Source organism: Aphis gossypii, chromosome 2, assembly GCF_020184175.1.
Source record: "Aphis gossypii isolate Hap1 chromosome 2, ASM2018417v2, whole genome shotgun sequence".
NCBI classification, from domain to species: Eukaryota; Metazoa; Arthropoda; class Insecta; order Hemiptera; family Aphididae; genus Aphis; species Aphis gossypii.
Window position 1 is genome coordinate 75,053,629 of NC_065531.1, and position 15,423 is coordinate 75,069,051.

The 15,423-nt window shown below is 23.5% G+C and overlaps 1 protein-coding gene across 1 annotated transcript in view; it reads left to right on the plus strand.

The window, feature by feature from the left end:
- The window catches only part of LOC114126333 (probable G-protein coupled receptor CG31760), a 133,445-nt gene that overhangs the window by 107,446 nt on the left and 10,576 nt on the right, over window positions 1–15,423 (plus strand). Inside the window, exons 5-9 of the mRNA XM_050199889.1 lie at window positions 5,160–5,283; window positions 8,159–8,302; window positions 8,407–8,607; window positions 13,729–13,797; window positions 14,642–14,751. Coding sequence (XP_050055846.1) covers window positions 5,160–5,283; window positions 8,159–8,302; window positions 8,407–8,607; window positions 13,729–13,797; window positions 14,642–14,751 — 648 coding nt within the window. The remainder of the gene's footprint in view (window positions 1–5,159; window positions 5,284–8,158; window positions 8,303–8,406; window positions 8,608–13,728; window positions 13,798–14,641; window positions 14,752–15,423) is intronic.

Consider the following 15,423-nt stretch of genomic DNA (forward strand, 5'->3'; position numbering starts at 1 on the left):
TTATATATCATTAAGTCGTAACACAACCTATTTATTGCACTATTATAGGTACGTATTACTGGGGAGATCTTTTTAGGTAATAGTTATAAAAATCAATTCAACAACGTTATAATATTTAGTTTAAAACCCATTTTATAAATATAAATACTTGTGGGAGGGAGAGTTAGGATTAGCTACACGAGTATGTATAATTTATTAACGGTTTGTACAATACATATTATTATAATAGCGAATTTGTTTAATTGAAAACGACTGTTTTACAATATAATTTGAACACAATAACATGTAATTGGTTTGAAAAATAGAAAATATTGAGTAAAATTATGGTGTTAGTATTTAAGTGTATATCGCTTTTGTTTTAAAAAGTATAAACAATTATATATTATTAATCATAAGAATATTTTGTAATATAATAGGTATACCTACTCCCTATAATAAATACATAGGCATCTTATATTCCAAGAAAAAAATCTCTAATATTGTTAATAGTAGGTACTCACACAAATAACTGTAAAATATGGAAAAATAAATGTAAAGCTAATATTCAAAATTTGGAGTAAAATTGTTTAAAATTTTGGCATTAAATTACATTTAAAAAATTACTTTAAAACGTTAGCCTTGTACAATAACTTAATAATATTATTGAGTAAACAATAAATAAGTAAAATTAATTTATGATAAACTGAAATTAATAATTTGTCTATTATAAGATAGTATTTTAGAATTTTAAATCTATAATAGAAATTGAATGAGCATCGCACCATTGTCATCAAGTTATTATTTGACTGTGATAATAACAATAAATAATTACGTTTCATAATTTGTGTTTTATATTCAATGTTATTTAAAATATATAGGTTAAGAAAGAAAAATAAACATTTATCATACATTATATTATGCATATAGAAAGCAATAAAATAATCAATTTTCTCCTAAAAGTTACAAAGTATAGATGTTGAGTTGTATTCTCGATTTTTAAACTCGTCATTGCATAGGTAGCTCTGTTTTTTTTTTAGCTTGGTCTGCCATGAATCGAGAACAAATAGAACAATATGAAATGTCTACAACTTCTGAGCCCTATTTGTCGATCAAAAATTAAATCGTTATTTTTAGTATTGTAAATTATTGTATATAATATATTATGTAGAATGGGGCGGTTCTTACAAGGTGTCAGAAACATAGGAGGGGGAATCTATGTGTGGTATTTTGGCACTCAGCTAAACGCCTATATCTGTTGTAAATATTATTATTTACACTGGGATGTTGTTCATCAAGACCATGGTTCGATGGATTCATTGTGTGTAAGTGTGTGTAAGCGAGTAAGCGAGTAAGTTTGCGTGACATCGGTCGCTTTTCTTGCCACGGAACGGCGGTGAAGCTATTAATAATAATTATTATTCTCGACTAACCGTTGAAGTGTTCACCGGGTATTTCACCTACAACATCAAACACGAATCAGACACACTCGAACGACTACGACCCGCCGAAAACCGGACGCGCTTGGTATCGCATAATAATAATATCATACATGTAATAGTATACATTATATAATATATTTGTAGCACCATAGGTGGTGTTTTGTAACAGTTTGGAGGTTTTCTTAAAGAATGGTCAAAAAAAAGACCTATAGGTACTTATTTATTAACTATAGTTATTGTATTTATTTTACAATGATGTGTGTTTTAAGATGTACGTCATGTCGTCTTACCTATGGCTGAGGGTCATTCAGAAAATTTGTGCGCGACACCGAGAACTTAACTATGACGTAATGAACAAAACCGTTGCTTGTGCGACAATATGAGATATGTGATAGTACAGATAGATTTCTGATAGTCCAAAAGACATATCCTCGTACCGATGCAGAGTGGATACTCTCATTTTTTTTGTCTGCCCTCGCCTTCTATGACATTCAAAATGATTCGTTTTCCAGTTTTTTGGTAAAAAATTTGTACTAGTTACAGGAATAGTCTTATTCTCCACAACGGTATGTCGTAGTTAAAATGCATACAATTTTTAATAAATAATATTCATACCTATAGTTATTGGAAAAAAATATATCTTAAATTAACAAATACTTTTTATGAACATTCATCGAGTACGTGAAAGTTAACAAATAATTTTCTAGTCAAAAGTTAATAAAATTTCCAATTGTTATAGTTAATAATTGTAAATTTAAAACAAAGTTTTTTCTAAGTAGTGTAAGTTGTAACCGAAAACAATCTGAAAAAAGTTAACTTTTTTGTATAATAAGTGTACGTTTAAGTTTGAATATGAATAAAATTAGACATTTAAAAGAAGAATAATGATTTTTGTTATTTTGTTTTAATTTAAAAATATTATTCGTGGGTACTTGAAACTTTTAACCCCATGCTATTATAATTTATACACACAATAAAATTTTAAAATGCAATGTTGCCAAAAATTAATTCAACTTATTAGCTGTAATGTAATATATATATTATATAAGTTTTTCAACAGTTCTATAAATATTTCATGAAATATATTTAGTAATAATATTATAGACTATAGTAAAATAGACCATCTCCACTCATTATTTTTTCGTATGTAATTATTTATTATTGAATTAAAATTCAATTTTAAGCTTTAACACATACATTTCAGAGACTTACTCTTCAATAAAAATATATACTAACAACAGAGAGATTATTCTCTTATTTTTGACCGTGCTTTTTATTGATAACTTCCTTTAAAAAAAATAATAAAAGTTAATATAAACACTAAATTATAAAGATTTAATCATGATACAGCCATAATATTATTTGAACAAATTTAAAATGTTTACAGACAAGCACAAATATATATATATATAATATATATTTGTATAAATGTAAAAACAATATATTGTGCATTTGATAATACTAGGTAATCTGTAAAATATGTAAATCTAGTATAAAATCTATACCTGTGAAAACCATATTCCCATATTACATTTGGTTGGTTCTTCCGTTATTATTATTAAATGCATAATACATTTATAAGTACCATTATGATTTACAAGAAAATTAATGTAAAAGATTTTAGGTGTATTTATATAATGTATTTTTCCTTTAGGTGAATCGTATAAACATTTAATTCCATTCTTAAGCCATTAGCATTACACTAGATATAAATATAATGGTAGATGTTGCTCATTTATATTAAAGTTTGTGGTCAAAAAAATTGCTATAATGGGTTTGAATATATAATATCGCACGTTTAATATATTAATATAAACCATTTTCAAAGTGGAATGTTAAACCTACCTCTTATTTTTTTTATAATTTTTTAACAAAAAAATTATCTTTTGTATACTTTTTTTTTGTTTTGAAAATGAAATAAATTAAATTTTATTTAATAATATACAATATGATTCAAGTGACTATACACATTATTTTGAAGAGTTCTAAATATTTTTAAATTATTTATTTCATATAATTTTATATAAATTCTAAACAAAATAATTGAAAAAAATATGTTTACAATTCATATTAGGTCTTTTACTTTTTTGAACGATAACATACATTTTTAATTGTATATTTTGAAGTGGAATATTTCTATAGTATTTCGATATGTACTCGTTTGGTTTCAAATAAGTTTAATGAATTAGATATAAGTATTTAATGTTCAGATAACCACAGTAGAGTGGTAGTGTAGTACCTATAGAAATACTACGCAAAATGTTAGTGCACCGTATTCCGTTCATTAATTAATCTTTAAATATTTATGAGTTATAAGTTATAACCAATAAATTACTTGTCCTGCAATTCAATTTTTATAGATTGGAGTACTCCAAATAATATTCCAATTTAAAAATATTATATGAAATTGAAGTAAAAAATGTAGCGACTTTAAAAAAAAAAAAAAAACGATTAAGACAGTAAAAATGTTTTTCTTCTGAAATGTCGTTTTAAAATTACATTAAGTTATTTAAAAAATGTATTCCAAATAAATTAACACCAGAACACATAAATTAGTTATGTGATATATTATAATATAAAACTATTGTAAAAATAATCATTGTTGATGAGAAAAACTCATAATAATTTAGCTTCTTGGGTACTTATATACACCATTATTGTTAATTATATTTATTCATGTAAAATTAAAATTAAAAAAGTTTTTATTTTGTGGAATTAAAGTGTTTAACTCTTATTGCTAATAATAACTATAATCAAAAAGAAAGATGTATTTATAGAAGATTATTTTAATTTATGTTAAGTGATTTTAAATATAATATTAACAAGTACACAATATAATTTCTTTCAGTTTAATTAAATTGTTTAAATGATATAAGTAATACAATTACCATTTAATATAAAATAAATCATAATTAATACAACACAACTTACAAATCATAGAATATTTTAACATCATCTTCATTCGAGAGTTATAATAACTACACATTGTAAATTGATTTAATACAACTAATAAATACTAACTTCGATAATTTTTAAAATTATAACATTATATAATTTTTAAGCATTGTTTTAGTAAAAAATAAAAATGTCTTTAACGGTTTTTGCATTTTAAATTTTAAATTAGTAAAATAAATTATGTATGCACAATAAAATAAGTATGTTGTAATTATATAATTAAATAACTTAAACCGTTTCTCATCTACAAACGTGTTGGAAGACTTACGTTTTCAATTTTAGTACAATTTTAAGTTGAATCGCTTTTTTAACGAACTTTAATGCATATTATAATCCATCACGCAATATTTTTAGTTTGTTATAGTAAAATATATTTTCTTTATAAAATACAAGTTTAGAGGGCTTATCTAAAATATATTATGCATATTATACGGAAAAAAAATTGTGTTATAGTTTATAAATCAGTTTGCCCATATGTCCGTATAATGACAATGAAAATTGGAATGATTAGTGATGATGCAGTTAAAGTCTTATTAAATTATAAGATTGTGTTTTAATTTTTAGCTTTAAAAATTCCCAGAAATTCTAACTTTTATTTATAAAAAAAGAAAATGTCATTGTCCGCCGAGAATAATATTTGAATCACGTGCCAGAGAGTTTTATACTTTTTTTCATATTATTCAAAGTTCTTCTAACTATAGCATTCCATCAATATACTTTTATTATATTTTGAGTTAAATTATAATATTGTAGAATATAATAATATTATGGTTTGTTTCGTTATAGGGGTACCAGTGGAATCGATATCGACTTGAGGAGAGTGGATATTGATCAATGCAGCTTACCTGAAGGCAGTACAAAGCTGAATATTTTTGCCTCTTCTAATAAATGTAAAATAGAAACGACCCAAGTAAGATTTATAAACCATTATTATTATTATGACATTAATATGTTGAGTGTTGACCCATTTTAATATTTCATACATTATACACAGTTGTTCGTAATTGATTTAAAATGTTACTGTTCTGTATCTCCATCGCTGTGGTTATGAGATCACATCTCTCGCTTAAAGTACAACTATAAAGTTTGCTGATAAAATTAGAATGTTTAAAGTTAGCGTGTGTTTATTGATAATGTCGCGAATTTAATATCCACACTGTGCTTTCGCGAAGCCATAGCTGCCAATTGAATACAACATCGTATAGGCAACAGTGTATATACGTCTAACTTTCCGATATTTTAATACTGTCGTAGTAAAATTGTAATAATGAATTCCGTCCATTTAACGTCTCCTCGTCTGATATTCGTAGTGACTATACCGACTGTATTCACTATTTAAATGCGTGATTGTATTTTTAATAATGATATCGTGCGTGGTATTTATGAAACACTTTTACTAAAGAAAAAAAAATTACAAATGTGATTGAAAATTCTTGTGCGATTTATCTTCGTGGCATAATAAAAGCTACCGAACCAGGTTAGATGTCTAACACAATATAATAGTAGTGATATATTTTACAACATAGCGACTAAAATTATATTGTAAATACGGTGCACACTGTTTAGAAGATATGAGCAACATCTCTAACATCATACATATATATATATGTACATTATAATATATACAATATGAATTTATACTATATTGAAATTTACAGACATTTTCTCAAATATTTTATTTACACAATTTTTTTTTTTTTTTTACTATTATTTAAAAAATACTTTTCACACCTAGGTATTTTTTAACTTAAATTTAATTACATGATTTGTTTCTTTTGAAGCTGGTGATATTAATGATATTATGTTTTTTAGTAGGTCGGTTGTAGTGATATAAGTAATATTTTTGATATTCTGTTAAGATATGCTTAACAGTTAACTTACTATACACTCCGCATGTATCACATAATAACTAATAAGGGAGGATAATTTTTAGTTATGAGATGATTGCTTGTTATAAATTAATAATATATATATTAATATTATTGTTCTATATTCTATGGTGATTTAAAAATAGTATTGACTTTCCTTTTAAAATTATTTAATAGTTACGCAGTATTATAATGTTATATTTTGTTAAATTTAACTTAAACTTATTTTATTGATTTGTTTCTTCCATTCGAGATTATATTTGTTTCTTTTTATCTATGCGCGTTTAGGATGTAAGTAGTGTAGGGTAAAAATGGCTGTTTTAGACGCTTCTTGATCGGCTTTTTCATGTCCATTTATTCCACTGAGTTTTAAGTATTCATAGTGTGTAAAAAATATTGTCTATACCCATCTCGAGAGCTTTGCAGATTTTTTTTAGCTTCTTTTGATACATCGGTTGAATTTATAAATATTTAATTGAAAAAAAAAACAACATTCGATTTTTAAAAACATGTAATAGAAATAATAATAAGTTTCTTTGTAAAAGTTATTTTAACGTCGAACTTGAAATATGTATAAAGAAATGTAACATATTTATTAATAGATTTTTTTTTATTAATGATAATAATATTAATTATTTATTGTTATTTCTAAACGAATTTCAGTAAACATTAAAATTAATACTTTAATTTAATACCAATTCCAATTTATCACTTAAATATTTATTTGAAATATTATTATACATACTATGTTTAATTTCACCATAACTATTTACAGCTACAATAAATTTTTAGTAATTTAAATGTTAAAATCCTCTCTGAATCATGATTAGGTTCTACTAATTTAAACGAAAACCACTGTCATCGATAAACATATACCCCGTCGGAAATCAGACAAATCAGACCGTAATAACCATGTAACACATTCATTATTAATGTTACAGCATTACTTTAAAATTATCATAAACTACGTTATTGATGTAGATTATTGAATTATTTTTACTAAAAAGTTATAAATTATTAACTTGGTAATTTGTTAGAAAGCCAGTAAATTGTTGTATTATATCTAAAATTTATAAATTTGGCCCCTTTTATTATCATTACAAACAACTTAATATATGTGAACAAACCGAGCATAAAATGCCTCAAATAGCGATGATAAATATTTTATCCTGTCAATTACATTGCTAGGGTTCTCATTTCTCTGAAATTTATTTACAAATTACTATACAAATCAACTATGATATTCAATATATTCTATATATTTACCTAAAAACATTGTATATTACGATCAAATGGCGTATAATCGAATAAAAAATATTTTATAACATAATTGACTTGTTAACATTTTCTACAGAAAGAAATTTGACTCTCAATGTTTGTTTTATAACCACTTAAATATTTTATTTTTTTAATGAATGAAATAATTAATTAAACAGTAAATACTAATTATATAATTAGTCAAATAATATACAGGGTGTCTCACTTTGTTTGTTTCAGTCAATAAACACTTTTCTAATTTAAATATTTTTGAAAAATATGTAATGTATATAAGATTTATAATTATATTAAGAATCCATTATTAGTATTTAATTTTAAAATTTAGCTTAACTCAAAGTTATAGAAAAATATTTTACTTTCATAAATTTTAAAATAGCCAATTTATAGGTAGTATAGATTAATTCAAAATATATTAAAAAAAAAAAATGAATTTGCAATTTCTGAAAATTATAAAATTCTTATTTTCAGTGATAAAGTTTTTATTTTTTTCAATAGTAGGGAAGCGATTATTTTATTTTAATTACTTGGTAGATTAGTATCTGTACGATTAAAAAAAATGATAATAAACGCTATGTGTTTGATATGTAACTCTATTTAGTGGATAGTTTTATATAAATAAATATATATGCATGTTTTTAGTGTGTCTCGTTAGCTGGATTTGGTTTTCGTCGTGGAAGTTACAAGTGTGTGTGCCGTAAAGGATATTTTTTTCCAAATACCACAAGCACTGAAAAGTCGTTCAATGGAGTCGTAGTAGAAGAAGAGTACGAAAAGCTCATGTTGGTGAGATTATTGAACAGCTTATTTTCTATAACTCTATATAACTTGTTGAAAAATTATTGATTTATTATTATTTACCTATCACATTTTTATTTTTTTTTTTTAAGGGAAAACCTAATACATACAATGTTGAAACCAACTTTCAATGTAAAAAATGTGCAGAGGGTTGTGATGATTGCGTTGATTTTAGTCCATGTATCGCCACCTATGACATTATACTTCGAATCACAATACTATTATTAACGCTTGTGGTGATCGGGTTTTTACCAATGGTGGCTGTATTCACATTCAAATATAGTGATCTCAAGGTAAAACATTAAAAGTATTATAATATAACATTTAAATTTAATAATTTTTTTAAGCTTTTTTTTTATTAGAAATCAAATTACTATAGATATCGTTATTTAAAGTTAATGGTATAATTATAATTAAGTACACTTTACATGTTTATAACTACATAAATATTAATTGCTTTTTATGAAATTTATGTTGCTTTTAATCAAGTGCAAAAATGTTACACGTTTTTGCTACTATTTAACAATTTGTGTTTAGTATTACATCTATATTCATTATAATTGTACGTGTTAAATTTAATAACTTATGTTAAAAATAATAAATATGCAATAAGTGTTATACGAGAGGAGCATATTATAGAATTCGTTAAATAACCGTTTTACATTCGACTTTTTTCTGCATACCTACTAATATTCTACACGCAATTAATTTTTATGAATGGTCCCTAGAAAATTTATTTTTTTCAATTATTTTCTCTCGATGTCTAATAAATGAAACCATACTTGTGAATAGAATAATTCTATCCACAAATTATTGTAAGAAGATACTTTATGCTATAGTAGGATACGAATTTTTTTCAATTAGTCGGTTTAAAGATTACATATTATCCATAATATTATATTTTTATTTTATCCACCTAAAATTTATAAAATATCATATCAATTCTCATTTATGTATAATATACTATTATTAAAGGTAATTTGATTAGTCGTTTAAATATAAAACATAAAATAAGCACGGGTAAAAATTAATAATCCACGAAAGTTCCAGTCTGTGTTTTAACTTTTATGATATGAACATTATATTTGATATTATTATTTAAGCTCCTGGGAATATTTAATAGGTATTATAAAAAAAATATTTTATTAGTAGCTACTTTTAAACTTGATTACAAATAAAATATCAAAGTGTATAATTATTACTAATGTTTATATTTCATTTAGTACGATAATTTTCACTAAATTATTGTAAGTAAGATATTTTTTTTTATCTTTTAATCACATTTCAATGTTATTAATTAATAATAATATGAATCATCAATTAAAAAAGATTACTTACTCAATACCCAACTTACTTTATATTCAATTGTTTTTATTATTATGTTCAATAACAAAATATATAATTATTATATCTATATATGTATATTGAATTGATGTGGTCTCCAATATAAATTTTAATTGATAAACAAAATTATACAACATACATAAATAGTTGAATGGTGGAAGACAGCGTACTACTTGTCAGTAACACAACCATAAGTTTTTACGGGATAAATTGGGTTTATACCGATGCTAATAAATTGAGAAGAGTATAGATTATAATAAAAACCTTTATTAAACTTGTTTAAGGAAAATCTATTACTTTAAAATCTAAACTTTGAAGTTGTTTTCAAATCACTTTAGTGGATTAATTGATGGATAAAATTATATTTAAAGGTATAAACAACTAACAATCCATAATGTTATTTGCTTTAATCTCATTTCAAATATAAAACATGCCTATAATCTCATCTATATTGATTATGAAAGTATTTTCTTATCTTTGATTTATTATTTTTGTATTAATAAGCTGAAAATATACCAAACCAAAAATAATTGTTTAAGACAGCGTTATTCCTCTCAAATTTCAATTTATAATCATCCACCTTGTAGTTGATATCAAACACCGTTGGGTGCCCTATATTAATAATTTTAAGTACATCGTATCCCGTCGTGCCAAATTATTTTAGTCCATTACGGGCACTTGGTGGAAGCTCGTTTATCTGTACACTCAACATATTATAATATACTTCGGCCATTGTATTTCAAATGGATGACATTATAAAATACAAAAATATGTAAATATTTTTTCATCTTTTATTTTGTAATATGTTTGTATTTTACCACTCATCAGATATTATTAAAAAAAAAACAATGTGTTGAGTTTACCCCGTTGTTGATCAAATCAATGGGATGGAAGTATTAATATAAAATCGATAACACAATATCATTGTACACAAAAAAGAATAAAAAGTTATTATTATTATGTTCTGTTTATATTTTTAAGAATATTGTGTAACATAATATTTGTACTGATAGGTACATTAATATTTTTTTTCTATGAGTTAAACATTAATTTGGTCTAACTTTTGACAAAAATTCATTATTTTGAAGTAGGTAATTTTGCCAACAATGCTTAAAATAGTGTTACAAGTATTTATTAGTTTATAACTCAGTACAAACTTGTAGTAGAACGATGTGAACAGGTTCTTAGTATAAATACCTTACGACTTACAGCCTACAGTTTATCTAAATAAACTAAAAATTCCATCGCATATGGTTGTGTATACTGGTATTATACTTGGGTTGACTTAAGCATTAAAAAGTGCATTTTCATTAGAAGAATTATATTTTTTCAGCTTTTTGATTAAGCAAATATATATAATTTTTAAATTTATACAAACTAAAAAAAAAAAATATATTTTTTAATTAAAAATGCCTATAAAAGCTTAAAAACAGCCTTTATATTTTAAAAATTGCATTATGTATAGAAAATAATATATATTAAGTAATATTAAAATTATTTAAGTCTCAAAGAACAATATTTTATGAATTTAAACAAAATAATGAAAAGCGGATGAGGAGAAATCATTATTTTACGTATAAATATCCAATTTCGTCAACATTTGAACTTAAGTTGCTCTTCAGTAATGATTTATGTTCACGTGTGGGTTTATACAAAACTTTTTTTTTGACCACTGTAAAATAAAATTTCACATACATTTTCATAATATACAAGTTCTTGAAAATATTCAGTGTAGAATAACAAAAAAATTTTAAAATTTGGTTTGGAATAAAAATTATTTAGATTTCTAAATTTTATACTCCTGATTGTTTTGAAAGTATTGAGTATATATTAAAATTTTTAATATTTAAATCTGATTACCTATCAAAATCGCTTTTTATGATAAATAATTAAAATTATTTTTAGTATTCCAAAATCTGGGAAAATTACACAACATACAAAAAAACAACACAAATCATTGTAAAATCAACACATTCATTGATCGACTCAGAAACTACAAAATAATATTAATAAACGAATTTTATATATTTAACATATATTATAATGTATTATATAATATCGATATTATATACTTATCTTATTTTGTTTTGGTAAATATTTTTATGGATCAAATATATACTTACAATTCATTAAAATAGATCATGCGAATATGACTATTATAAAGGAAAAAAATAAATTATGGAATAGGTATACCAATTATAGTAAATTATACATAAATTTTCTTTTACGTAATAGACATTTCTCACCTGTTATGAGAAAAAAAATCACGTATAGACAATAAAGAAGTATCATAAATACAGTATCCTTTGACAGGGGTTCTGGAAGAAAGATAGAGCGTTGACTTATGTTATAAACTTTTTTAGCCGATACAGTAAATCTTGTTTATCATCATACATGTCAAAGTTTTTCAGATCTATCACATATAAAATTGTTCAACCTTTTTAGATTTAAAGATAAGTAAAATACGTATCGGTTTTAAAAGGAAATGTTTAGAATTTTGACCTAAATAGATATTATTATTAGAATCTATAACCAAATGTTTCAAAAATATAAGATAATAAAAATTATAGTGATCGTAAATAAATTATGTAATAATTATTATGATTATTAGGTATTTATGTCATTCTTGATATTATAATAATATAAAATGTAAAATATTAAAGTCTTACTGCTTATAAATGTATTTTTTTTGAATTTTTTTTACCGAAAATTGATAATATTATATTATTCTAAGAGGATGTTATAGTTATGTGTGTGTTTATATTAAATATATTTAATTTGTGTCATTCATATTATGTGGGAAGGTATATTAAAATATAAACTAAAAATAGAATTTTAAGTTATTTACCAAAAACAAAAATCAATTTGTGCAATTTATATAAATATTCTTCTGTATGTATAAATATATATATATAATACTATAGTACATATAATATTGTGTACCCTTCTGTTTAAAATGAGTGACTGGAAATGCTCATAAAGTGCTCAACCATGTTTTCTTGTTATATGTTGAGACGAATTTATGGATAAATATAATACTGTACATTATGTACCTAGTAAAGTATATTTATATAGTAAGTAAATAAGTGTAAATATATAACATATTCAAGAAAAAGTACTATACATGTTTGAAAGAAAATAATTAAAAAAAAAATAAGTATTTAAAAATATTTATTTATTATGTTATTATGTTTTTGTTATTCTCAAGTATTTACATACATTATGTATTTATAGCTTTTAATTTAAATACTAGCTCCAATATTACATATAATATTTACATTCTTAAATATTATTTTAAAGGTTTATCATGCTTAATATGAACATTTTAATAATTGAAAAACTACACTAGGTTAAATTTTGATTTAGATATATAAATATAAACATACATTAAAAAAAAAATAATAATTAAATAAATGATTTATATTAAAAAAATGAGGTTCTCATTTGAAAAAAAAAACAAAATTGGTATCATCACCCATAATTTCTTAAGTAGTATACAAATTATTAAGGATTTAAAAATGTTAGTTATTTCAATATTTAGTATTATAAAATATGAATTTCTGGTTGGAACTTATAAATCTATTACTTAATTAGAAAAAAATATTTTTTTAAATCCACAATATACTTATACTATAATGCATTGATGTTATTTTTTAAATCAACTAATTATTAGTGAATTCTTACGAATCATATAAAATATAATATTAAAAAAAAATGTTATTTCCTAATAATTCCATTATTATTTTTGAAAGTAGGTACTGGCTGACATATTTCAATCTTCTCATTATTTAAATTCATTGAAACTTCATAAAAATTGATAACACTAAATATATTTATAAAAAAAAAATCTTTTCAATCAAATAAGTAGGTATATATAATTTATATTGAAAATATATTATAAAGAATACACGTAATTTGTAATATAATATCAAACTACGATCTCGTGTTTATTTTTCGTATCTATACAATACATATTATATATATATATATATATTTTTATAGCATAGTATACATAATAAATATATTGTTCAGAAATTGAATTTGAATGAATTTCATATTTTATGTTTCAGATTGTAAAAGCCGCTAGTCCAGTGTTGTTACAGATAATAATCTTGGGAGCTTTTTTTATGTACACAACGGTAAGCTATGATGACACCGAGAATCCGGCATGTATACAGCGCTTTGATTAAAAAAAACTTATCAATATTGCAGACATAATTTCACAAACTATAAAAAAAAAAATAAAAATTTACAAAACTCTCCTCAAACATATTTGGGCTAATGGTCTATAACTATGGGGTGCAGCTAAAAAATCCAATTTATTCAATAGAGTTCAAACATTTTAAACTATTTCATTTTGAAAATATCTCACAACTAGTTTTATTCAATTGATAATGCTCTGCTTTTAAATTGTAATGTTCATAATTGTACTTTCATAACGACCTACATATCAACATATTTCTGTCAAAGAACCTAAGTATATTTATAATAGAATTCATCCAAAACTTTCAAGCGATCATAATCTACTGACATAAAATTGCATATCCTAATTATTCTAGTTTACAAGGGAATACTCATGTTATGTTAAAAAGTTGTTGAGAACTTCTTTATTTTTGTATTTAATTAAATTTATTTTGCAAATAGAAATAAAAGTACTAATAATAAATTGATTATTTTACATACCATTTTTTAAATCGTGGATCAAAATCTATTATACTACGATTAAAATTAAAATTAATTTAGAAATAAACTATTAAGTAGATATTATTGCACTGACCTACTAAAGTTTAAATACTTATCAATAATAATAAACAAAGTAAAAATTAATGACAAATTCATAAATGTTCAAAACATTGTTTCAACTTACTAGTCGACTTTGGCCAATTTTAAAAATGGCATTAAACTATTTTTTTATGAATAGTGCTAAGAATATGATAAAATAAATAATTCTGTTTTTATTATTATTATTATTATTTTTTGCAGATCATCGTCATGTACCCAACACCAAATTTAGTAACGTGTACTGCAAGATTTTGGCTTAGAGAAATTGGATTTTCTCTCACTTATGGCGCACTCATGTTGAAAACTTGGAGGTGAATTTATTCGCTTACTTCCTTTTAATAGTAGGTCCCCCGCAGTTTCGGAAATAATTCCTCGCTTAAGGTTCTGTTTTCCACTTGACTAATAAATAGCCGTTTACATTTATCTTCAACTTTAATCTGCTATATCCGTTTATTGGGTCCCTAACTTGATAAAATATGATTTTTCCTCGTCCAGATAGACGTGTGTGAATGTACTGTATACTGTATTTATACGATCCAAATTATTAAAAAATACGTTTTAAGCATATTCATTAATCAGACAAGTTATCATCTTAGTCATAATGATCATAACATTCTGATTGTTATTTTTATCATATAATTTTGATATAATATTAAACACGCTTTGAACTTAAATTAATCATATAAACTGGGCTTTGTTAAAATTATTACCACGAATTCTCTCATTTTAATAATGATATGTACAGAAACTGTCAGAGAACTCTTGTAAATAATATATTTACAAGCTAAACGTATTTACCTATACATTATTTATCACAATACTAAAATAAATATTTTATCTCAACATAATATTATTATTGAAGAAACACGAAACACAATTAAATTGAATTATAAATTAAATAGTCATAATACATCTGAATTCTAAAATTAAATATTGTTTTGTTAAATACATATAATTTTTGTTGATTTTTCACATTTTTATTC